At 40.0% G+C, this 27,540-nt stretch overlaps 2 protein-coding genes and 1 long non-coding RNA gene across 3 annotated transcripts; 2 read left to right on the top strand and 1 right to left on the bottom strand.

Moving 5' to 3' along the window:
* Positions 1 to 640: 640 nt before the first annotated feature.
* Positions 641 to 17,403, bottom strand: LOC145446201 (uncharacterized). The gene is made up of 2 exons (XR_013917229.1): positions 16,667 to 17,403; positions 641 to 767 (listed from the first exon to the last, which is right to left on the bottom strand). It is a non-coding gene; the product is annotated as an uncharacterized LOC145446201 (long non-coding RNA).
* On the top strand, positions 8,008 to 22,156 carry LOC145446200 (6-phosphogluconate dehydrogenase, decarboxylating-like). Its single transcript, XM_080324437.1, has 13 exons — positions 8,008 to 8,389; positions 8,468 to 8,501; positions 8,569 to 8,610; positions 11,117 to 11,296; positions 13,162 to 13,346; positions 13,924 to 13,990; positions 14,051 to 14,185; positions 17,397 to 17,586; positions 19,048 to 19,178; positions 19,809 to 19,942; positions 21,447 to 21,546; positions 21,651 to 21,773; positions 21,835 to 22,156. Exons 1-13 carry the CDS (start codon positions 8,379 to 8,381, stop codon positions 21,952 to 21,954), a joined length of 1,452 nt encoding a protein of 483 aa, XP_080180563.1. The 5' UTR covers positions 8,008 to 8,378; the 3' UTR covers positions 21,955 to 22,156.
* A 4,255-nt stretch (positions 22,157 to 26,411) lies between these two features.
* LOC145446876 (phosphatidylglycerophosphatase and protein-tyrosine phosphatase 1-like) lies at positions 26,412 to 27,314 on the top strand. Its single transcript, XM_080325247.1, has one exon. The coding sequence runs from the start codon at positions 26,445 to 26,447 to the stop codon at positions 27,006 to 27,008; it is 564 nt and encodes a 187-aa protein (XP_080181373.1). The 5' UTR covers positions 26,412 to 26,444; the 3' UTR covers positions 27,009 to 27,314.
* Positions 27,315 to 27,540: the final 226 nt, after the last annotated feature.

Here is a 27,540-nt window from a genome sequence, read left to right as displayed (position 1 = left end):
AATGTGACTCGCACGAATTTAGCCTAGTGTCACTGGATATCCTACTCGTATAGGTGATATCATTCTCTACAGGTACTTTGGCATAATATTGCCGACTTACTGATTTTTCTGCGTGAGTTTATTTGAATAGCATCAATACTTGAGTATACTTTGCTCACTCCTACCGATGTAGATGAGAAATGAAAATCACATCTTCAGAAATCATATTGAAAGCCGCGACTCTGTAAATATGGGAATAGGCTTAGTAATGAACAGGATTCCCGCTAGACGAAAACAGATGAATGGATTTGAATAGCTTGACGAGTAAGTGTTTGCGATTCGGGGAGTTTGAACTGTACTTGGCAATTGGACAAAACATTTTCGCATTCGTTGCTTTGCCATTTAGTGTATGTGCGTGTGAATGAATAAAAAGCGATTGCACAGAGGTGTTCCATAATATCTATGAACTTCATGTGTAGGAGGCCCATACATTTTAATCGAGACAAGTCTGTTAAAAAACACGTTGTTGGTTGGTGGTATGGATTTTTTGTTGGTGTTCGGCTACTGTGGCCTTGTGCACCAGATCGAAAGTTTGATCAGAACAATACTTTTCTAAAATATTCTATTCGACAGGGGTGCAATTCTACAATAGGCATTGCAGTGAAAGGGATAGTGAGAAGATCCGATAAAGCAATGTTGACGCCATGGTTCCTGGTAGCTTCGATGATATCTTGTCTGTTATTTAAGTATCTCGGACATTTTAGCAGGAAATGTTCCACAGATTCAGGCTGTAGAAACATAAGAGAAATGGATTGAGATAACCGGAAAAGTCTAATTCGAAGTGGTTTTCACAGCTAAACATAAGATATGGTTTATAAAATGAGAATTCACAATAGACTATGCATAACGATTGCATTGTGTTAAATTTCAAAATACGACAATACTTCCGAACTCAGTCATGCCATCTTTATATCCCAGACTCCTTCTGATGTATAGCTTTGAGCGCTTTTCAATGAAATATTAATCGTGGAAGTTTTAAGTGGGTGACGCTCTTACAAACAATAATCTGCCTTAAGTATACCTGAAATGTAAGAAATATCCCTTTCATTGAAACAATTACGAATGAGACAGAAAAGCTTTCTGGTAGCCCGTGTCAGATGTTACTCAAATGACCGTTTCTTTTTACGGATATTTATCGCCGTCAATTGTCATACGTTTTACATTTCTGGAAGTCCGCATACGGCAACGACACTTGCGCTTTTAATAATACGGAAAATCAATTCACCTTCCAAAAGGATTATCCTTTACCGTATTTCTGGATTAAACACCTTTTTACGGACACATTATAAAACAATATAGTTTTAGAAGCTTACACTGCGCTCATAATAGGATCACATAGTGTGATATGCCTACACGGAAGCACGCGGCACTATATATCCGCACACGACAATCGAAAATGTGCTTTAAAATACGAGAGCTTAAGAGCAATATTGTGGGAGATTATATTGTCCGGTATAGGTTATATCCGTAGCCAGATACATGGAGAATTGTGAAATCCTAATGCGCAGATTCTTCTTACGCCGTTATAGGCTACATGGCATGCTTGAATTCTTCCTTAAATCAGTCTTCTCCAAATCTTCGCATTTTGTACTTGATTCACTTAGCCTGCTTCATATGCTGAGGTACTACACTATGAACTTTTTACTTGCTGGTTATAACGCCTAGATTTCGTTTATCTTGTATGCCTATATTCGAAAAGCGCTGCTAAAATACTTCCACAATATCAGATATCAATCAATTAAAATCAAGGGATATATCATATCATCACGCCCACATTCGTATTTATCTCGGATTTTGCCCCGACGGACGACCGTTGGTATTGTTTGTACCTTATCTCGTTTCTGCTGCGCCGCAATGATCAGGTCAATTGCTATTCGGTTATTTACACAAGACACTATTATCACAATAATATTGTACAGCTTGTACCTTGTAGGCAGGTGGGTGAAAATGCAGAATTACCGAAGATATTCTAAAAGAAAATTAATTTAAAATTGCTGCATAATGTTACGCAAGTGTTGTTTTTATGGGTGTTTTTCAGAGACGAGCATGGATTAGGATTAGGATTTGGGAAAACCGGATTTGAGAAATTTTGGCGGATTTGGATTGGATTAGGATTTCAGATTTATTTTTCATTGGACTAGGATTAGGATTGGATTTGCTCATTTTCGGGAGATTGATGTCCTGTGGCGAATGGCGATAGTTTTTCGTCGTACCAAAGTTACTTAATGTACTTTGGCACTCATTCACTGGGCCACAATTTTGAACGAAATATTTGTTGACTTTGATTTTGCACTTGCTTTAGGCTAATTTTGAGGTGCTGATTCCAAAAATGCCACTGGTTTTCTTCTATCACGTCAACTTTTTGCTCTACGACATATGCCCAAAATATGCAAAATTTTCACGAATTTACCCATATTACTTTTCCATATCATATAAACATCCACACTTTTACTTTATAATGAGTTATATAGTCAAGGGCTTGATTGAATTATGTAGGAAAAAGGTACTGGTATCGATCTAGGCCGATGTTTTCACCCATTTTTTGTTAGAGGATGCAATCATCCGAGTATATTTTACACACATATTTGATGCAAACTGCAGGATATGACAAGAAAAATAAACATGACATTTACTATCAGCTATAGGTCCAATGCAACATTCAGCTTATCCTAGGCTTACCATATTTCGGAAATGAAAAAAGAGGACACTTTTCCAGAAATTTCAGACAAGCAAAACTGGAGAAGAATTCTCAAAAACAGGTAAATTTCACCCGCTTCATGATCGAATGACTAAAAAAAAAAAAAAAAAAGGGTCTTTTTTTCGCTCAGAGCTGAAACCACCACTTTTCCCTCCGAAATACCCGCCTGAGCTTCACTTCTGCGCTAATTTGCGTCATATCACTCGCAATTTCCTCTAAATCTGACCTAAATTTTCAAAAAAGAGGACAAAATCTCAAAAAAGAGGACAAAAGGGCGTCCTCCGAGGACACTTTCAAAAAAGTCAAAAAAGAGGACAAATCCTCTTAAAAGAGGACGTATGGTAAGCCTAGCTTATCCAGTGTAGCTTGAAACTCCTATACGCTCGATAATTTGGATCAAGATGAAGATCTTAGGGATAGCAGGCCAAATTATGAAGATTTCGAAATCGAAGTTGATACAGAACGCAGAGTAGTCCATCAACACGAGTTATTGATCTGACATAAGCTTTGGGACTTGGAATAGAAATCTTCGGAACTTTTAACATCCTTATGAAGTGAGAAAAGATTATACTTGGCAAGGTAGAGAAGGTATCTCACTTCCGATCAGGAGAAACAGCCTTCTCTTAATAGGCCTAATTTCGGTAGCTTGGTGTATTGCCGTGATACTGCCATTGGCATGATACCGTTACCATGGATTACTGAAAGAGTTAGGAATCCCGATTTACACGTCAAGTGAATGGCAAATGCCTATAGGTAGCTCAAAAAGGATCTAAAGTGTGCCATTCTTCAAAATGGCAAAGTCTTAGGTGCAGTAACAATCCCACACTAAGTTAGTCTTCCTGAAAAATACAGAAACATTAAGAGTAATATGGAAACATTGAATTGTTGCAATATCACGAGCACGATTGGATCATATGTGTCAGCTTTGAAATATTATGTTTTCTAGTGGTCAGAAAATAAGGATGCACATGAAACCCTGATACACATGTGTCACTGCCATATCTTTGTGTCGGACAGCAGACGTTCAAAAAAGCTAAAATATCTAAATAATTCCCTAAAAACCTTGACAGGGAGAAAATGTCCCCCAAACTCTGACGATTATGGGGGTAAGATACCAGAGTAGATTGGAGCTTACATATGTTAGCTGACTATTGCTCGAGTATCAAACTAGACAACCTACAGAATTATAGGTTATTAGCGTAAATTTGGACCCTGAAACTCGCACTTTATTTGTCAATGTTCTCGCTTGCTTGGATCAAGGCTTTGGAGCCATGAAATTCAAGTGGAGTCGGAGCCAGAGCTGGAGCCGGTTGTATGAACAGTAGCTCCGGCTTCAATGTATTTCATAAGATGCTATGCTTTTACTAATGGCCGAATTCACATAATTTTACGACAATCACTCACAAGATTAAGAATTGTTGCCTCGTTGGCACCATCTTTTCTAACTAACCAGTAACCATGTACATTGTTCATGTTCATACATAGGCGCCAAACCTGGGTAGGCTGGCTTTGCCGCGCTTACCCCGTAATTACAGTAGGCCTATTATAGGTATAGCCCCAATTTCGTCATCAGTACAACAGTACAACACCGATGGCGAATTGTGAGGTTCTAAAAATAATGAAAACCAAGCATGTCTCACAAAATGGGATTGATGCTTATGTGAGCTGAGCAATTTACCTAATTAGTAATGAGACGAATATATAAGCGACGCCATAGGATATAAACATGACCTTGTTGTACAATGTAGGCTATACATGTTTACAGTGGTGGCCCCCCAGACCCCCTTTCGCATCTATTGTTGCCAGCTTTATATTAGTGCCCCATGTGGAACGGGATAACGTGATGTGTATATGACACTATAACAAGGCTTTGAAACAGGCCGGAATGTTGAATTGCTCTAGCTCCTGAGCCTTCTTTTATCATATAGGCTACATTGTTAAATTATATAAGAAGTGAACCAGTAAACTATAGCTCATGCCTTCATGTTGAGGATGTATGGCATGTAGCGAAATACAACTGCTGCGGGCTAAATAGACCCACACTAATCTGGAAAGCTATCGGATGACATTAGTAATGATCCAGCACACCACGTCAAGGTTTGAGCCAAGCGCTGGATTCGGTCTATTGTTGCATGGTTGCAAGGATAGACTATATCAAAACTACGTAGGCCTACCTCTACCGCATGCAGAGGCTTGGTGATTATCGGGATATGAGACTTTTCTAACAAATGGAGAGATTCGATGATTGACCAAAGAGGGGGGATTCGACCAGGGGGCCGGCGACCGCCCACCTCGCCCACCCCAAAAGCCACCACTGCATGTTTATTTGGAGGTCGCGCGCCAAGAAACATTGTCTTCTTTCTGAATTGGAAGAGTAAATGGACGTTCTTCGTTGATAGTTTTTAATGGTAGCGTCAAATTGGACAGTGTATAATCGTTTTTGCCTACGAATTGAAATTCATTCCAGCGCGTGATCGTTTACTCTTGTGACGATTTGCGAACGTAAGTAGGGAAATGCATCGAAGCAGCCCTGCAGATCGCTATTATAGCCCGCATACAGTTGTCGCGATGCGAGCTAGTCAATGCGATATCCCAACCCTGCCCTGTTGTTGAATATAATAGACAAATAGAGCAATTAGTGATTGGATGCGCGCTTTCAATTTGTATACATCAATTTTGAGTATTCGTTCTTGTCTGGTTGATACACTCGTATTCTTTAATCATCACGGAATACCACTTGCGAGCTTGCAGTTTGATTGATTACTGACTTGTACAGTGCACGGCGTTGAATTAAGTTCTCAAATATTGATGCTACACCAGATTCTAAGTTGCACTAATTCTGAGTTTATTGGATTCGTTTGAAGGGAACCTTCTACATTCCACTAAACTTGATCGACGACGGAGGGACTGGTAACGAGCGCAACAATATCGAATTTCGTGCCATTGGGTATATTTGGTCAAAGGTGGATTTCTGCTGATAAGGTCGCGACATGTCCTCATTTATGCAGTTACAGTTGAACGAATCGCACCATTTCAAGATTAAATGAGACTGCATGGCTTGATATTGACGAGCGTAGAACCGACATTAAAACGTCACGTCGCTGTTTAGCAGTCTATAATTTACGATTGCTCCACAGCCCTGGGTTGCATGCATGAGGTGGCAACGAAAGACGGATATCGGATATTTCTACGCGGCAGTCCGAATCCTTTGATATGGATCAGTGGTTCCCAACGTGGGCGATATCGCCCCCCAGGGGGCGATTTGGCGCCCGAGGGGGGCGAAAATGGACAAAGGGGGCGACAGGGGGCGAAAATAGCGAAGGGGGCGATAAGGGGGCGACGGCTATATTGGAGTCAATTCGGAGAAATGACCTTTTTTTTTGGTCAACCCACGGAAATTTGGTTGCAAAAGTGTAAAATTCGACAACGATCCGAAAAGATGACCTTTTTTTTTTTTTAGTCAACCCGCCGATGACTACAGATTGTATACCGATTTTTCGGTTCACAAAATCTGGGGGGCGATGATCGGCGTTGAGCTTGAAAAGTGGGCGATGAGTCGAAAAAGGTTGGGAACCACTGATATAGATCATCTATTTTTCTACTTTTCCGACGAGTGTAATAAAATATTCAATTTCCAATCAAAGATGCGATCTACACGAATATAGCAGACACGCACATAACAGCAAAGCAAAACCCGATGAACGTAACAAATAACCTTGGAATGAACATAGGAATACAATTGACCATGCCACATCGTATAAAACAAATAATTAGTGGTTCTCCGAAGCTTTATATCACGGTGGGATCAGCCTATCTGAAGAGGCTTGATTTGGAATATTGCTAAAATGCGAACTCAAATAAAGATTTAAAAATAACACGCGTAATCGCCGACATCCGAATTGTAATTCGCGGGCCAATTAAGCACAGTGATATGGAAAATATGAAGGATTTCAAGGCCAGGGGTGGGTTCCAACCTTTTTGTACACCGCGGCCACCTTTGAAAACTTTAAAAAATTCACGGCCTTCCTATTTTCCCTATTTTGAAAAAATTAGGAATAATTTCATTTCAAATTGGTTTAATTTGCATAATTTGTATAATTAATAATTATGTGCCCTAAATTATTGAAGACACTACCTCCCCGGAGGTCTACAGGTAAATTGGATAGTCCACCGCGAGCTGAGAGAGGATCAGAAATTGATAGCAATATACGCATTACCAACATTATTGACAAAATTGATTCACATAGAATTTTCTACACAGCCAATGTGCATGTGCACCGACTTTCCATGCCATAAAGATTCGGCGTTATGAGTCGCAGTAAAATGGCCCGTCGTCATTCGGTACATCACCCTATGCGGGTCCTAAAATCACCGTTTTGGATGGAGCCTGGCGAAGTGTTGATTCGGTAATATGTAGCCTACCGACTGTATCTTTAATAGTGACCTTATCGTGATATTGTAAGTCGCCTTTAAACTACGAACTCAGTATTATTTTGCTGCAATCGTTATCGCAAGGGTAGTGGTTGCAATGTCATGACACAATAAATATTCCACTGTAACTATTCCTGGATAGGTTGGTTCTTCATCGGCTGAGCACGCTGAGCCGGTAGTAGATTTGCATATTCCGAACCCGCAAGACAGCAGTAGAAATATTTGACTGCGACTGGCGCACCTTTACTGACATCTCGCGGATTCCTGTCTGATTTATTTCCATCCCTTTATGACTCATCCGTCTAGTTTTTCGCTCATAATATTATTTCCTGCAATAATTGAGGGATAATGTCGAAATAATAATGTGTTTAATGTATCGAAAAAGATCATAATGCACCTCGACTTCATTACTGAGAACTGTACACGATGTTCGCACCATAGCATAACATCTGCTAGTTGCACTAAGCAAGATTCATTTAGTAGCGTAGTAGATGAAGCTACAATTTTTCATAACTACAAATAACACCAGATTATTCCAGAATCAAGCTAATGCTGTCGTACTTGCTGGTGAAATTGTTTCATTTTGGATTAGAAAGAGATGATATATCGACAACCGACATGACTCATCAATGCAACAAGGTTTGCTAGTCACGATGATGATGCAAATCGGTCCACTTTGCAAACAGAATTGCCGGCGCGCATCCGAGGTAAAGCTGGTTTGTCTGGGTCGCCGCCGTTGCTCAGGTCAGGTGTCGCCGTGTCGGTATCAAGTGAATTCATTCTCACTGGGTAGCACAGTCTTGCCGTTTTTGTCATAGAACATACCAGCAATATCCTCGCTAAACGTCTTTTTTAGTTCAAAATAATGAGGTTAACTATTTGTTTATAATTTTTACGAGTTGGGTGCGCATGTTCAGAAATTTCAAGTCATCAGTCACCAGACTTGATGCTGAATTAATCATGGCTACCAACAAACAGTTATGCAGTTATGGACCTTGTTCATAGACACAATGTAACATGGCTGTAAACGTATTTTCTTGTTTCATTATATTTGGTCTAAGCCATATAGAATTTGACGTGAAAGCACCAATAACAGTGACACCAATTAAACTGGTGTAAAACGGTTTCGTGACATCAATTACCAGTAATTCACGTTTTCAGATAAAGCTACTCTGATAAATCCCTATATCGTCGAACACTAATTGGAACAATGGCGGAAACGTAAGTAGAATTCTATTAACTTGTTGATGTCGTGTCCTTTTAAGAGGTATCTTTACTAGCATGTATTTTACCTTACAGGGCTGATATTGCACTTATTGGACTTGCTGTTATGGTAAGAAAACGTCGATATGATAACATGTTCCGAGTTCTTTAACTACCGGTATTTACTCGAATTCCAGGGACAAAACTTGATCCTGAATATGAATGACCATGGATTTGTGGTAAGTGTTCTCATTGTCACAATTATGATTTTATCATAAATGCCATTAGTCTAATTGCCATGGAGATACTTAATATCGCGGAGTCCTGTGAGTTAATTATCTCATCTGCATAATCCCAGAATTTATTCAATGCCGAAAGAGTGTGTCTGTTTGTGAATCCTGTGTGTAAAGTTGAGCCATGAAATTGTCCATATCAGGAGTTGTGTTGAAAATGGATAGGGGGTGCGAGTAGTGAGCACAAAAAGATTACGAAGAACTGACTAGATTAATGCAATAATAGTTCCTGCGGTATAATGAAATTTTCTGGTATTTGTAACAATTAGGGACAGTTATTGAAGCCAGACATGGGGTGATTACTTCATGAATGTAATCGATTGCAATTACGATTACTTCTAAATTACGTGATTACGATTACGATTACAGCAAAATCAGGAAGTAGTCGATTACAATTACGATTACATTGGAAAAGTAATCACGATTACTCACGATTACATTTATTTTGCACCTTGGTAGTTGGAAGACAATACATGGATTGCGCTGAAAAGGCCTAATGAGATAACAACTTTCTTTAAAAAAGATGTGACATTTGCTTGTTACGTCATAATGTACCCATTGCCCGTTTTAAAGGATGATTTATCGCACCCAACGATTTGCATTCTTGCCAGGTCCATAACTGTCGCACCCCAAATTCCTAAATAGGTTGGGGAGCGTGCTCGGAGGAGACTCAAAATAATTTCGTAAACCAACATGAATTATAGAGTATTTTAGAGAGATTTCATTAACTTGAAAATTCTCTTTGAGATTTGCGATATAAATGTCTCTAGATAGCATGATTTTGAAGTGCATACATCTCCCCCTCAAGAAATAAAGCATGCATAATTCATAGTAATAGACATTTAGGTGCCAGTCAATACCGCGCCCCGACGCACCAAAAGATATATGCAGTTTCGGCCAACATGCGACTCCACAAAGTGTGCTATTAAAGAAAGACATTGGCCGAGACTTGGGATATGTGTCCATTGTCAATATTTGCGCTGGGTGGGAATAACAGCCCGATCCTTTAAATCTGAGCTCACGATGCAAATGCCACCCGGGCACCCTCACAGCATTAGACATGACAATTTGTGTGGGCGTCTCACGTAAGTTTTTCTTTTAGTCTGCTACGTTTGGGGCACTACAATATCTTTTGACTATATATAACAGACCGGAGGTCACGAATTAACAACATACAATAAAGTAATTATTGCAAGATTCCAGGTAATATAATTATGAATTACGAGTCCCCTGCTCTTCAGGTACATCTGGGCTGAGATAGGATTAAAAATGCAATATAATGCAATTACCAATAAAATTGACTACCCTATGTGGGCCCAAGACCAACGTTTGGAGTGGGGGACGATTTTGCTGTTTTGATCCTGAAACTGAAGCTACAACCCACGCTAACATGGTATATAAGCCGATGACGGCAAGACCAAATGTTCAGTAAATCATTGTGAAATAGCGTTTGGCGCCCGTTTAGAGTAGAATCATATGAGAATAAGAGAAAGTGAACATAATATTCTGCCTTCAACTTAATACAGATAATGTAATGCAAGCTGACATTACGAGAAACTGCAAAAAAACGGCTCGGTTATGATAGGCCTATATATCAGCAGCTGTTGATTTTTAATGCTTCGTTGTGGAAACCGTGATGTATTATTTGACGAGTGCAAAATTTCAAATCTTTGTCTGGTGTACGTTCGTACCACATAGGCCTACTGCTCGCCAAGCAGCAACAGTCAAACTGCGTTTCACTGAGCATAACCAAACATCAATACAAAAGTTGCTATTTTAAACTAGGTAGAAAGGTGATTAATTATCCTGCTGCGAGGTAGTGGCATCTGAAATGTATTGATAACCCGATATACAGCACGGTGGGTCTTCTTACAATCACACTAATGTACATCGAATATCTATTCACTATGTGTGGATACTTCTTACTCAAAGACGAGCAAAGCTAATAGGCTACTTCTAGCGTAATAATGAGCAGTGGCATTTGAAAATCAAACGTTTGTGCTCTCAATAACTGGTATAATATCTCTTCCTTGTTCAGTGTTCACGAATGTTCAGTTTATGTCACAGTCCTTTTACAAATAAAAAGTAATCGTTCTTTTACAAAGAAATCGAATAAATATGGGAAGTAGTCGATTAGGATATCTCTGGAATTTTTTCGAATGTAATCGATTGCGATTACGATGACTTGAAAATGCTGCAATCGTCGTAATCGATTACGATTACTAATCGCGATTACCCTATGTCTGATTGAAGCATTGTAAAATTGCTAATCCTGATTACATATACGACTTCTGCAACATCTTTTACCACTACTCTGCATTGTCCTTAGATTTTGAATGTTATGAGTAGATTACAATGTCACAATGAATTGTTACAAAACTGGTGCCTGTATCCCTCGGCGTCAAATGCTTCTTATTAATACAATATCATGAAACCATTCTTTTTATCACAGGTGTGTGCTTTCAACAGAACTGTCGAGAAAGTCGATGCCTTCCTTGCAAACGAAGCAAAAGGCACCAAAGTAGTCGGTGCGCGCAGCATGGAGGAAATGGTGAGCAAATTGAAGAGACCAAAGAAGGTGATGCTCCTTGTGAAAGCCGGTGCTGCCGTCGATGCATTCATTCAGAAACTGGTATGTTTATTGCTATTGGATTTGCTATAATTAAGGCTAGGCAAAATGATACTCGAGCCTAATCTTCTACTTGAATTCAAATCGGTGGACCTCGATTTCACCTAGCCCTGGTAGTAATCTCTTCATTTCATTGAATGCTCAATCTACTTCAGTGCATGGATTATGTGCCGTTCACAACGTGATGCTTTATCTTATGCCCCCTCTTTGCAATAGATTTTGTCAAAGTGATTAGTTATTTATCTAGCTGTTATCTATATGAGACTGTGGCGCTGTGGCTAAGAGGGTGTTGCTGAGGTATGAGGTTAAGAACTGATCTTGCTGCACTGGCTGATTCCTTTCTATCCGCTTGCTAACTAATATTGATATGCGCCGGTGACTAGGACTATTTTCGGGGAAAATGTTCCCATGATCAAACTCCGCAATCGTCTACGGTAATTATTTTTAGTACAGTGGTTCTCAACCTTTTGCTCCCATGCCCCCCATGGACCCCCCAAGTTTCAGTTCAACTTTAGTTCCATTACCGTGCAACCGTAATCTGTCTTGTGCAAATATTAACTGTAGGCCAGTGAAAATCAACAACAAAATGACCTTTCTTAAATTTAACATCATACTATTTATGTAGAAGTTGGGAAGAGGTTTATTATTTCAAAGCGAATTCTGTGGCTGCAATTCTTGAAATCCACCGCCGTGTCTCGAAAATCCGCGCCGTCTATTTGACATAAACGTGGGCCTAATATCCATTAATTTCCACAAAGATGGGTGGTGGCGAATGTAATAATAATAATGGGTAACGCTTCATACGACACCTTTGAGTCTAATTGCTACATACATGACACCGATATAACATCCAGCCTAGTCATTTCCATGTAGCAGCTCCTCTTGAAGTTATTCTGGAATAGCGGTTATGTATATCATCATCATCATCATCATCATTGGTTTATTAGCAATTTTATCAGTTCAATACACCACAAAAAATGCGATACAATGAATAGACAGGAAGATGTCGAAGCGACTTGGATTTGTCAATGGAATCGGACACCCACCTTGGCCTAGGCGTAGTAAAGAGGAGGCATGCACACTGAATGAAAGTAAAGAATACAGTATAGAAAAAGAAAGCGACAAGAAATAGGGCGGCATGTCATGGGAAGCGAGATCGATAGGTCAGTCGTGGTCCGGTAATCTTGAGGAGAAAATGGATTTTTTGCAAGCGAATTTGTTCCGAAACCCTAACAAAACATCTCTAAACAGCAATATGTTTGTATCAGTAGGCTATTGACAATTTGGCGATTAAAATGAGTTTGCACAGACAAGTGCCATTTTATTTCATATCAACAGATCCTCCCACTACGCTGCAAAAATTCACTCCCGGTTAGCTGTGAAACCTGTGCGGCTGTGCGCGCATGTGAATTTGTTCAGAAAATATCTCCATTCTAATCTGTAACAGTGCTCACAAGTCACAATAATCTCCTATAAATAAGTACTTGTCAGGTCTGGCACGATTACAGCATCATATATATTACGGTTGCAATTTCAAATTGAATACATTATATTACAACGACACTTCACTGCGAACGACAATCACAAGTATTTGTGATTTAGTGCTTAACAATTGCTTTTAGGTGTTAGCATATATTGGCATAAATCTTATAGCATAAAATCAAGGTAGGTTAACACCAATTAGAGATATGGAGAAGATCTCATGAAAGCGGCTGGCGGCCTACCCAAAAACAGACTCATTTATGAGATGCACCTTGTGAATGGAGAATTTTTCACCTGTTTGTGATTCTACTGCTTCTAGTGCAGAATTACATGCTCACATTTGCAAGTCTCGTTAGTTGCTCAAGCTACCGACGAAAATTTTTCAGCTTCCGTTGTTGGAGCCTGGCGATATCATAATCGATGGTGGTAATTCCGAGTATACCGATTCGCAAAGAAGGTCAAAAGAACTCGCAGAGAAGAAGATACTCTTTGTGGGTTCTGGCGTGTCCGGTGGGGAAGAAGGTGCCCGGTACGGCCCTTCTCTTATGCCTGGCGGGTCACCAGACGCCTGGTAAGTGAGAACTGTCTTATTGGCTACGATTCGACCCACTTGCATGGACAGACATTTAATTATATGATTTTGCTTCATGTACTCATTACGGGTCTTCGGAGTTCAGGACTGTCACCAGAGAAATTGAAAATCGATTGGTTGATTGATTAATAGGAAACTTCAATTCTGTCACTCAAATGATTGTTTGAACGACGATTGTCAATGTATCACTCAAAAACACTATTCTGTCACTTGAATGACCGGTCACTTCGGTTAATACAGCATTTTGGAGTGTGTCACGCCAGAAAACAATATATGGTCATCCAAAATTATTTGTCGCAATTAATGCGCAGACTTTTCAAGCGCAAGTTTGCGCTTGACTAACTAACCCTTACCCTAACTCAAGCTGACGCTAACCCTAATTCTTACTTTTCCGCCAGAGGCCGAATTCTCCGAACAATTATGTCGGTCTCATCTCCGGCTTCTTGTTCGATATAATTGTCATGGCCTTCGTAACTTACGACCCTGATTCTTTATTTTGAGCGATTCGTTGATATTCCCACATTGTCTAGTTGTGATAGCTATTTACAACCCACAGGCCACATATCAAGCCAATATTCCAAGCAATAGCAGCCAAAAGCGACGGGGAACCGTGCTGCGACTGGGTATGCGTTCTCTACTAATCGTGATAAACAAAACGTTTGAAATCTTTCCACTTTACTTAGGTTGGCAAAGACGGTGCAGGGCATTATGTCAAGATGGTACACAATGGTATTGAATATGGCGACATGCAACTGATCTGCGAAGCGTGTCATATCATGAAGGACGTTGTGGGCATGAACAACGACGAGATATCTGAAGTGAGTGGTCGCTCTTTTGACTGAAGTTTCCGACCGACTGAAGCTAACAATTTTAGTGTTGCGCTACATCAGATTTAGAGCAAGAATTACAAACTGACAATTATGTGACCAATGCACGTCACACAGGTTGTGACTAGTATAGCAACCCAAGTCAATTATGGCTTTTGTGACCTATTTTTTCGTATTCCCATCACTATTGTCTGAATTACATGAAATTCCCTGGAAAGCGTGTTATATTAACCGTGACTCTTTGTAAACAATGTAGTGTCAACCAGACATGGGGTGATTACTTCACGAATGTAATCGATTGCGATTACGATTACCTGCGAATCCCGCGATTACGATTACGATTACAGCAAAATCAGGAAGTAGTCGATTACGATTACGATTACATTTCAAAAGTAATCACGATTACTCACGATTACATTTGTTTTGCTTCTTAAAACTAATTTCAGAAGAGATATTGGAATACAATATAAGGCTTGCGATGAAAAGGTCTAATGAGATAACAACTTTCTTTATAAATCATACTTCGTTTGCTTGTTACGTCATAATGCACCCATTGCCCAACGCTATGCAAGACTATTCGTCGCACCCAACGATTTGCATTCTTGCCAGGTCCGTAACTGCCACGCCCCAAACTCCCCAATAGGACTGGGAGCGACCTCTAAGGGGGCTCAAAAGTATTTCGTAAATCAACATAAATTATTATAGAGTATTTTCAAGAGAGGTAATTAACTTGAAAATTTTCTTTGAGCTTCGGGATTTAATGTCTCTAAATAGCTTGATTTTGAAATGCATACCTCTCCCTCTCAATAAAAAATCAAGCATAATTTATATGAGTAGGTATTTCGGGGGCGGTCATTACTCCGCCACGACACACCGAAAGACGTATGCAATTTCTGCCAACATGCAACTCCAACAAAGTGTGCTACCAAAGAATGACCTTTGTGCCAAAACTTTGGGTATGTGTCCATTGTCAGTACCCGCGCTCTGTGGGCGTGAAAAATAGTCCGACCCTTCAAATCTGAGCCCCAACAATGCAAATGCCAAATGCCAAATTTTTGTATTGACTCGACTTGTACTCGAGTAATTTTGCCAGACTCGAGACTAGAGCGGCCAAGACAGACATTGCATGCAACTTCGAATAGTAAAGTTACCACATAATTTGTATTTTGTCTATCAGTCCTGATACTTGGAAATAGGGCCGTAAACTGTGAAAACTGATGAAAATCATTTTATTATGAATACGAGCCATTCTATGTCACTCGAGCAGAGTTGAAAGAAGTTGGTTTAACCGGATTGATCTGAGAGCTGATCTGTGAACATAACGACTTGGACTCGTACTCGAGTCAAACACTATGACTCGGACTCGTCCCTATACTAGCTGACTTGGCCTCGGAATTGACTCGGGTGTGAATTGAAAATGACTCGACTTGACTCGAGTCAAAACTATAAAAGTGAGATTGACTTGTGACTTGGAACATTGTGACTTGGTTACAACCCTACCAATACCAACGTTGGGAGTGGGGGACGAATTGCTGTTTTGGTCCTGATTGTGCCTACAAGCGACTCTAACACGGTGCATAAGCGGATGGCTATGGCGACAGGTATAAATTTCGAGTGAAGTATTGTGAAATAACGATTGGTGCCCGTTTCAAGTAGAGTCATATGTGAATAAGATAAAATGAACTTAAAATTCTTACACTTAATACAGATAGGCTACTGAAAGCTGCCGTTACGAGAAACAGCAAAGAACGGCTCGGTTATGATATATCAGCAGCAGGTGATTTTAACCATCGTAATGTTTTATTTGACGAGTACAAAATTTCAAATCTTTGTCCGGTGTACGTACAATACATATGTATACTACACAGATAGGCCCACTGCTCGCCAAGCATCAACGGTCAAACTGCGTTTAACTAAGCATAACCAAACATCAATACATAAGTTACTATTTGAAACTAGGAAGAGTGGTGATTATTATCTAGCTGCGAGGTAGTAGCGTCTGGGGTTTATTGATAACCTGATATACAGCATGGCTGATACTCTTTTAACAATCACACAACAATGTTCATCGAATATATATTAATACGTGTGGATTATAGATAACTAACCTACGTAGGTTAGTTATCTATATGTGGATACTTCTTACGCAAGGACGAGCAAAGCTAATACTTCTGACGTAATAATGAGCAGTGGCGTTTGAAAATCATCCGTTTGCGCTATCCATAACCTGGTATAATATCTCTTCCTTGTTCACGAATGTTCGGTTATGTCATATTCATTGTACAGATAAAAAGTAATCGTTCTTTCACTAAGAAATCGATTAGATATGTGAAGTAGTCGATTACGATCACGATTACTTTGGATTTTTCTCGAATGTAATCGATTGCGACTACGATTACTTGAAAGTGCTGTAATCGTCGTAATCGATTACGATTACTAATCGCGATTACCCCATGTCTGGTGTCAACATACCCACACCTTTCTTGCGATACGTCAGGCTTGCACAATGTAGAAATAGTTGGTGTGCTTTCGATTGTGTTTGTTCCAGTTGCGGGATTGCTGCCATTGGGTACAATCGCTTGCTCTTCAACCACGGTGTTGGTGTTGACACTGTTGTGAAGTAAAATGTGACGACATTTATTCGATCACCGGTGTAAAATCATTCGGCACATCGTTTCTGTTGAGATACATTCCCTAGTCGCATGCTAACTACGAGGTAATCTGAAATTGCCACGGTGAGACAGTTTTCTTCAATGTATCAGCCTTTAATTGCTAAAGTACCGCCGCGGTGAATTCCGGTGTTGACATTTGGTAAACCAAATATTGACTTCCCTATCTCATTCAGTTGTTCCAGGTATCTGACAATCGCAGCGTCATTATTTTTGGTAGAAAATGCAAATGATGGGTTTCATATTTATAATAATCTGACTTGCATCATCTTCATGGCATCGATTCACAAAATATGCCTGAAGAATGGAAAAGTATAATACTATTGCCATCGAATTGGATTATCTGTAACGTCAGACTCGAACATGAATAATGATAATAATAATCTCCGATCAATTGTAGATTGCAATAAACTCTTCTGTGATATTTTCGCTGCAAAAATGATATTGATGACGATGATAAAGTGTTTGGGTTCCAATTTTTTTCTGAGCTATCTAACTCTTGTAAGATTTTGTTGTCACGTCCCTTATTGCAGGTGCTTAGCGAGTGGAATAAGGGAGAGCTGGACTCTTTCCTCATCGAAATTACCGCCGACATTATGAGGTATAAAGACACGGACGGGGTTCATCTGGTCGATAAGATCAAGGACGCTGCAGGACAGAAAGGCACCGGAAAGTGGACCGCGATATCTGCCCTCGACAAGGGAATGCCTTTGACATTGATTGGTAAGGCAGATGTGAATCCAGCTGCTATGTCGGGAATTTTATAGAGAAGCTTATGATGCGTAACATTGATATCAAATCACAAGCCACTAGGCCAGGTTTGTATGTTCAAGGAGATGGATTTTCGGCAGAGGGGTCAATGTAGTCAGCATTGCTACTTCAGTAGAAGTAATGGCATAAATTTCGACTCCATTACAAGTAATAGTAGCGATTTCCAAGACATGCCAAGTCTACTTCAAGTGGAAGTAAAATATGAAAGGTTTTAAAAGTAATCAAGTAGTTCTAAGGCGTCGATTTTGTCGAGCTAACTCATACATTTAGCAGTGAAACGGAACTGGGCTTACTTTCAAAATTCCAAGATGAAGGGGCATCTTTGCGACAGCGTGTCTGGTGACACGACAGATACGGAAACTTCCGAAAATGCTACCATGATTATACAGGAGCTATTTCACCGAGCTGATATCATAGCTTCAATCACAAAAGCGTTACAAACCAATCCCAAAACAACCTACTATCCTTGATCGGTTGATAATCCAAGAATTACCATCGATAAACTCAAATAACTCCGCTTCTAAGGGTTGGAATTGAGTCAAATTTGTTTTGCATCGTTTTTGAAGACAGCGCAACAATTTCATGGGGTTGGCAGAAAATTTGAAAAAAATTTTTTGGCATTCCTGGGTAAATTCAAAATTTTCAAACTGTACGAAATTCGCGATTACCGGTTGGAATGAATTCAAATTTGGTGTGCGTCGATTTTTAAGGCAACCTAACGACTTAATCACCTAGCCAGCAAGATTCGGGAAAAAAAATTTTTGAACAGCCCTACCAGGTTTGCTAAATCACAAGATTAAGAACTCAACTTAATGCGCTGCGGTCAACCGGTTTCCTTAATCCTAGATTGTTGAATCCTGATAAACGCGATAATTGACTCTGTAATCAATCCAACTTCATGATCTCTGTCCTTCAAAACGTAACCACCTGAAGACGTAGTGCCAGCAGGCAAAACGTACTTGAAGTTTTTCAAGCAGCTACCTACTAGACCACCTCTGTTTTTTTATCTTCTCTCGACTGTGGGGTGTGCTGCTGCCAAGTTACCCTCGCTGTTGGCGCTGGTCTTAGTCGTCAGGGGCTGGGTTCAGCCAGCAAGAATCGAACCCGACACTTCTGACTTGCGGGAGTCGTAAGTAATCCCTGAGCCACGGTGGCAGTCAGGATTTCATGTGAAATATATGTGCTTGTAACATAGTTGTAACAGATCACAGTCAATTTCGTATTTGCCATAATGTAAATATGTATTACACTATGATTTGTTTGTCGTAAATGCATCGTCTGGCTATCATTTCCTTTGCTAGAATTCTCACTCATGGTGTCTTGCCTGTGTGCTCAATTTCTAACAATCAAATTGTATGGCATCTTCGAGCCCGCGGTCGATCACATTCTCGACGCATGTACTTTTTATTCCAGGCGAATCGGTTTTCGCCAGGTGCCTTTCATCGCTCAAGGACGAGCGCGTCGTCGCCTCAAAACAACTGAGTGGTCCGGCCAAATCTGCCTTTAAAGGAGACAAGAAGCAGTTCATTGAAGATTTGAGATTGGTAAAAATAGAATCACATTCCTGGCTGTTTGTACTCGATATGGCACACGGTGCAGTGTCCTGAATAGGAATAGAATGCATATTTTTGTCCTTGATGTTTTTGCGGCATATTCACCGTACCACGAGTGCATGCTGTGCATATGCTGGACTAGGAGGTGCAAAAATAGCCTTGCAAGACTTTCTGATTCTTGCATCACCCCCTATGCTATCCCTGTATTGCTGAGCTCCAAGTTAGAAATCCACGGATACCAGTTTCGCTGATCAGGTCTTTGGTCGGACCCGGCCGGGGATTGAACCCGCGATCTACCAACTAGGAAACCGGATGCTTCACCGTTACGCTATCTTGTCCGTTGATTTGACTCAAATTACGGTGCTTTCAATGTTTTTCTTACAATCAGGATTTTATGATTTACATGTACTTCACATGCCATTACTCTCAAGATTAGGTAATGGCTGGTATCAGAACTTCAAGCCAATATCGACACCGATATCATCGATAAAAAATATTTATCCAATATTTTCTGCAGATATCTAAATGTGGCATATTTTAACTAGAACTTCAAATTAGGGCCAATTGAAGTTTGTATGTCTCGTCTGTTGCTGACATAACATCATTGACATTTCATCACAGGCGTTGTATGCATCTAAGATTATCTCGTATGCACAAGGATTCATGTTGATGAGAGAGGCCGCGAATAACTACGATTGGAATCTCAACTACGGCGGAATTGCCCTTATGTGGAGAGGAGGCTGTATCATCAGAAGGTTGTCAAATTATTCCTGTAGATTTAGTGAATATTTATACTGGGCAAGGTAACCGAGGATTTGTCTCACAACGCTTACACCTCGATGCATGTTTCTGGTGGCTGGTATGGCATAATAATCTTAAATAGTTCACTTCTGGCTATTGTATGACTGTAAAGAAAATTTTGCCTAAGCTCCATACTAAAACAAAATCTAACCTGGTAACCTGAGAATATGATGTAACGCCTTGAGACCTTGTCAGGTGCATTACGGTTGTTCAAAAATATCTTTTTTTTCTGGTTCCCGGGGATTCACTGTTTAAATTGTTAGGTTGCAGTTGCCTAAAAAAACGCTGCACACCAAATCAGGCTCAATTCCAACCAGTAGAAGCCATTGTGTATATATTCATGCGTGTCAAAATGTTATACCAACAATCATCTGTCGCCTTTAGTTAGCTACTCGTGGATAAATCCATTATCGATTGACCCACCGCTGCTATCTTCAGTTGCAACCAGCATGTTGACCATCACTAACGCTGCATATCAACAGTAACTATTTGAAGTGCGAAGTCTTGACCATGAAAATAGGCGAAAATTCAACTAATGGAAATACTATTAACAATCACTGTAAGAATCCACGATAGGCTGATTGATCAGTAAACACATGACAGGGCCTACTGCCTTTAAAGTGGATTTTGAAATAGCGTGTTATCTTTTCAGATACAAGGTTCACTGGAACTCGTTCCACCAATTTTTTTCAGCTGTGTTGATGAATAACAGTCAACAATAGACTGTTAAAATTCAAGTTGCATAATGGTGTTCCGGTTACATAATTTATGATATGACCAATCAGAGATACTTAACGATATTAACCTACTTTGTCAACTATCGATTAACAAGCTGTGGTACTCAATTTCGTGCACCTGTCCGAATTGAGATATACTTACCATTCCTATCGAGTTGTAATGACTGATATGAATGGCTCGGTATTCCCCAACCTGAGGTAATTAGTTGATCAGTTACTCGCATTGCAGGCATTACTAGACGAATTTAATAGGTTTACATCATTTTTGCGAGTGATAGGCTCATGACCACCCAGTGATCTATCGTGATGAAGCCTTAAAAAATCGTTTAGTGATTGTACCTCTTTGTTGCAATGTTTATTAGCCACTTGAAAATTTTGTCAGCTACTGCAGACTATTTACAAAACAAATTCTCCTACAGTAACTCCCGTCCTTATTTTGTTGAAATGAACTGCAGGCTGTTTGCCGATATGAACATGGAACAAGTTGCTGTAATTAACTTCTTGTAGCTACTCGAGTTATCTATTCTCAAAGCAGTTTGGACCTGCTTCCAGAATCACCACATTTCTCCATTCACCACTGACATAAAACTGCTGGACAAGAATGTATTGGGCAAATGTTCTACCTTCTACACATATTGTCGCAGTTTATATTTCTCTCTCTAAACTATGTATTGTGTATTCAGTGAATTTTATTTCAACCTGCTTTGAACTGTCTCTGCAGTGTGTTTTTGGGCGAGATCAAGAAAGCTTTTGATAAGAATCCCACGTTAGCAAACCTTCTTCTTGATGATTTCTTCAAAAATGCAATTCACAAGTGCCAAGTAAGTACATTCTGGACACCGTTGCACAATGCGCATATTGCTTGTGAAACTAAATGCGCGACCCTGTGTCTTTGGTGTTACAATACCTGTATTTCATGGCTTAGGATGGTTGGCGCCGCGTGGTGGCATCGTCTGTGATGCAAGGGATCCCTACACCTTGTCTAAGCTCAGCCTTGGCTTTCTATGATGGGTATCGATCCGAGCGAGTGCCAGCTAATATTATTCAGGTTTGCATCTGATTTCCATACACTTTTGAATTTACCCTTATTGTGCATACCAAATTCCTAGGCCCAACGGGACTACTTTGGGGCTCACACATATGAATTGTTGAGTGCCCCTGGAAAGTTTGTCCACACCAATTGGACCGGCCGTGGTGGTCAAGTGTCTTCTTCTTCCTACAATGCATGAAAAACCGTGGAACATTTGTCGACACTTCCACAAATTGCACTCCAGTTGTATCACAAAATGTAATGCAATATATCTAGCACCGATTATGTGTAACAATTCAGTCTTAGTACTCCAAATGTTTATGGTTACGAGTTATTATAGTTCATTTTTCTACATCTAGTCATTGGGATATGCAGACCGAGAATAAATTCAAAACAGACAGGTTTTTGTGCGCCATCCGCTTTCTAGGAAAGTGTCGTTCTTATCGTTCGACAGAATTGTAGTCTGACAAAATATTGCAGTTCCGGTCCAACAGAGGCGAGGTCCAAGTAGTTGTGAATGTCAGTTGGTTAGAAATGTTGCTGAAGTAAGAGCGCGTACGATAAAAATATCCATCTTTGGCAAATGGTCCACATAAGTCGCTTGGACAACGAGCTTGAAATCTCGAGGGTACTTGTAAAACATGTCTCCATGAACGTGAGGGGCTACACCAGTACCTCTCACTCAACCTGTGGGTCGCGAAGAATTTCTAAATTTTAAAGTTTCATATTACATCTTCCAAAAGTTGCAAACACTTGTCTTCTGTAGATTAGACGAGCAAATACACGTTCGCCTCTAAATCATATTGCGCCTCAAGCCACATCCATGTGCTCACAATAATTCGTGAACCAGGTTTTCGTGACAGTCATTTTCATTGGAGAGTGAAATCGAACAGTGCGTTGAGGAGTATGCCAGAGACTTGGAATATATTATTTCCTCCAAACGCTTTGCGAGCGAACGTTGATTGGGAAATGCCGTAGTCCGGTCTGATTTGTCGTTATAATCAGCAAGCAATTGCCGCGACGCAAACTACCCACGACCACTTTGTGTTCGATGTAAAAGACAAATTGACGATTGGATACCCGCTTTTCTCATTTGTTTTTGTTTCTGGTACTCATGTTTCCAATTATACAATGGTCATTTTCACAAGGCCACATTCCGTATCTGCTAACTGAGAGCACCACCCACTTCCAGACTTTCTCTAAGACACCGCTTACGCAGATCGGATGGTGAGGACCGAGGAGGAGCCTATAAAACCATCCTAGTTTGTAATCATATGTTACATGCCGCACCCCAAATCGGAGGGCGGTGTCAAAATGCTCTCGTGATCAACAAATTATAGTGTATTTAATTGGAGGGGTTTTTAAATTTTTGCTTCCCTCGTGGCGCGATTTAACGCCAGCATATATCTCGGTTTTAATCTGAGTACACCTAATGAAGAAGACGCAGAATTTATGGAAATAGGCATTTCGGTGTCAGCCATTGCCACGACACCAAGACATGAAATTTGCGACAAGTAATTGCTGACAATGGGCCCTCCCGAAGAAGTAATTATATAGCCTAATTATATGTGCCCGAAATTTTCAAAGGCATCCACCTCCCCCCTCAGCTCTACCGGTAAATCTGATCACGTGGGCTGAAAGAGGGCAAACATTTTAGTAGTATGCCAAATATCATCGACCGAATTCAATCATGAATCCTGGAAAATGTTTATGCTAGCCGCGACCAGATAACTGTAACACACTGACGAAAACTGGACCCCATGAGAAGTGGTTTAAACGTTAATCGCGAAAGAGGGGTTTGGTGGTCCCGCGCCGAAATTTGGATGAAAAGTGGATCGCGACCTCAAAAAGGCTGAGAAGCACTGGGCTAGACAGATAAGTGCAGTTCCTCGGTCATTTGTCGTTATCTGTGTTAAAGTATGTATTGTATAACTATCGAATTAACAAAGAACTATTTTCCACTCGGTAGACTATAATTATTCTGAAAACTAAGTTATCAGTAGGGCGGTTTTTTTTGACATGTCAAATTTTGTCAAAATTGTAGCGTTAGGTCAAAATTTGTCAAAATTTTTCATAAAAGTCAAAAAAAATTTGGCGTCTGCATTTTGTTTGTAGGCCTATTGTAGATTTTGCACTGTCGGTGAATTTATAATTTGATAATTTACCGCTTCTAGCCTATTTTATAGGCCTACCGTTGTAAACGGCTAATCGTCTGCCCATTGTGAATCATAAACGGTCAAATATAACAAATAATAGGTAGACATGGTGTTATGGTCAACGTACCGCAATATCCTAAATGAAGAAAGACTTCTTGTGCATTGCATCATTCTTACATTAAGAAGCGCATGGTGAAAAATTGTGATGTAGACAGCATTGTCAAATGAAGCAACACGGTGTGTCACCAGCACCAGCAGTGTACGCACAACTTGAGTGTTGTCAGCTAACAACTCCTGCTGTTGAACGTCCTTGGCAAGCTTCTTAGTGAGGATGTGCAGATTGTGCACTTTCTACCCAAGAATGTAGGAAAGTATCTCTCGTTGTACTACAAAATGTTTTAATTATTTCTACCATAATACATTTTGTAACCACTGGAATTTTTCATAGGGCCAGATTTCGTTAAAATGTTGTTTTTTTCATGTAAAAAGTTGCCTGTTTCTAAGCCAAAAACGTTTTTTCAGGCCAAACTATCGTTAGTCAGTTCCAACCAGAAATGAAGATAAGTGGTACAATTTTAACATGTGGGAAAACACCTAATTTGCATACGTTAGGTCAAAACTTGGTCAAAATTCAGTTTTTTTAGATCAAAAAAAGTCAAAATTTTGATATTTTAGGTCAAATTTTTTTTTTTAGGTAAAAAAAAAACGCCCTAGTTATCAGACACGCCCTAGTTATCAGACATACTCAAAATATATATATTATTAGTAAACATTTTATACTCAATTTGTTCGTGTTCTCGCTGCGAAATTGCAAACAGTTATGGATTTTATTGAATAGATTACATTCGCTAGGCCGCCGATAACGAAACGGGCGGCGTCCCGATTCTACAATGCGAGTTGAGCAATGAGCACATTCGATTACGCGAAGAAGAGTAATAGCGGTTTCAAAATCACAGTTAGTGAGGAAAGCAAATGGAAAAGAACAAGGATAAAGCGTCTATATATCCTTGGGGGCAGTCCAAAAGATCAAGATCGAACACTGTAAAATCGGGCATCAGGCCGAGGTGGATCCTGATTCTACAATTCGAGTTGATCAATGATCATATACTCGATTACGAGAAGAGGCGCAATAGGTTTCAAAACCACAGTTACTGAGGAGAGCTCACTCAAACTATAGATAACTAACCAACGGAGGTTAGTTATCTATACTCAAACCGGATGGAATCTTTCACCGAGAGTATGGCTCAGTAGTGAGCGCGGCTACGCTTCAATGCGTATTGCAATGCGAATTGCGAATATTGTTTACAATCCTGTTTTGCATCAGTCGGAGCTCGGAGGTCTCTTGTTAAACGGCCAGATTTGAATGATGCGGAGAGCCGGTGATACTGCGTGTAGCGCATATGCTTTCTCACTGATAATAAGTAACAGTGATAGTCTGACTAATAACAGAATAAGGTAACTGACTGCTCATAGCAATGACGCCAGTAAGCAATGCCTACGATATATGATCTCAGAGTCGTTTCAACATCTTTTTATCATTTCATTGTATCGCAGTCTTCCAAGTTTGAGTCTTCTGGTGTTTTGAAGCGATGAAAAGATATATAAACTGATACTGATGCATGACGATGAAAAATTCGAGATATTGAGTAAATTTAATGAAAATATTCACACAGTCACACACCAGAGTGGAATCGGTGGCAACGGCACGCACAACGTCACGCGAGCATTTATATCTGATCACGCCGATCAATGAATTATGCTGATGTCACAAAGCGATACCAGAGTCCAAATCCATAATAAGGCGCTTGCGCTTTACAATGAACGCAAGTAAGCGTAGCATTTGCGCAACAGTGAATATACGGCGTAACCCTAATCCGGCATATACCAGGTCTATTTTAGCACATTGTGTCGTTTAATAAGTAATTCAGTATTGAATCAGAGTGAAAAATATTTCCGTCACGCGGACGAAATTCTCCAATCACGCGAGAAATTCGTTTGTCACGCACAACATGTTGTCGAAAACAACCACCGATTCCAGTCTGGGTCACACACTAAATCTGCATTATCCGTATTTTAGCATTTTCCATCGAAATCTCCTTGCAGACCGCGCAGATTTTTTCATCCAGAGTTTTTCAATATTCTATGATTAGCATTAGTGCAATATCCTTTCTCAAATTTAGTCAGAGGGCATAACAACGGTAGGTGTGGTCGTGTGGATATTTGTAACCTTTGTATTGTAAGTTTTCATAGCAATTGAAAGCAAAATAATCCATGAAAAAAGCTTGCTAATTTGAAAGTTGAAGTATCCATATATTATGTATTGTAAACAACCGTTGCTAATGGTTGCTAACAAGCAGGACAACGTTTAGTCACAACATGCTTACGAAAGTTATGGAATGTTTCATCGCATACGGTAATCTCCTAGTATGCTTATGGACATGACAGCTGCATGAAGTGCTGTTTTGTACTTTGCATTCACGTCATTCACCAACCGTAAATTCAACTATTTCATCATCTTCCAATCTACAGAGAAATGAGTAATGTTGGTGCCCGACTAGCTTTCTATCCAACATTACTTTACAATTTAGCACTTGAAAAATTTACCAGTAGAAATTGGTACGATAGAATCGACCCCACTATCATTGTTGGAGCTTTGCCGTTTCCCACAGTATCCCGTGAATTGACAGCAACTGAAAACGTACGTGGAGTTATATCTTTGAACGAAGAGTATGAGTTGAAGCGCTGGGCCACCACTCCCGAACAATGGAAGGATCTCGGTGTGAGGCCTTTATACCTTCCTACAGTGGACTTGGTCGCAGCACCCACACAAGCTGATTTGCGCAAAGGGGTTGATTTTATTATGGAACACAGCAACAAACAAGAAAGCGTGTATGTGCATTGTAAGGCAGGCCGTACAAGAAGTGCAACTTTAGCAGCGTGCTACTTGATACAGAACTACAGATGGAATCCGAACAAAGCGATTGAGTTGCTGAAGAGAAAGAGACCTCATGTGTGGCTTCGGCAAGAGCAACTCAATGCAGTTCGTGTATTTTATGATGAAAACGTTGAGTTACTTGATGTTGGCTCAAAGATTTAGTCTTACAGAAGTTATACACCTAATTACCTACCAATTGTGTGGGCAGTTGGCTAGTTGAATAGCATAGTATTATATCATAATTTTTAAGTCTTCAAAATGCCTGTAGTAGGATGACTTGGATGCTCAACTTCTTGTACTTGCATAGTGTCTGTAGTCATTGTCCAGACGGAAATGTGTTTGTCATCATTTTAATGTTGTCTTTATAAGTCACTGGATTATTTATGTGTGTGCTACCGTTACGAGTGAAAAGCCACTAAAATGCCATTGTGCATTGGTTGCTGACTAATGCTGAGTAGTTTCTACGTACAGAGGTTTCATTGGGTCTGGTCAATAACACCGTATTTATGTATCTAGAAGCCGTTAACAGCCTGAAGCAGGGGTATGCCGCCCGTAGACTGTGAGAAGGACTGAGTGGCCAACTTCAACAACAAATGGCAACTTCTTTCGAAGTTCGCCATTAAGTAGGTGATCAAAGTTATTATATAAGTCATTAAAAAACTTTTTTTGTTGTTTTAAAAACTAAAGTAGAAGT

The sequence above is a fragment of the Botryllus schlosseri genome, chromosome 9 (assembly GCF_051294905.1).
Source record: "Botryllus schlosseri isolate E-star chromosome 9, Bs_hap1, whole genome shotgun sequence".
NCBI classification, from domain to species: Eukaryota; Metazoa; Chordata; class Ascidiacea; order Stolidobranchia; family Styelidae; genus Botryllus; species Botryllus schlosseri.
The sequence above is the reverse complement of the archived record's forward strand: the minus strand, read 5'-3'. Positions and strand labels throughout refer to the sequence as shown.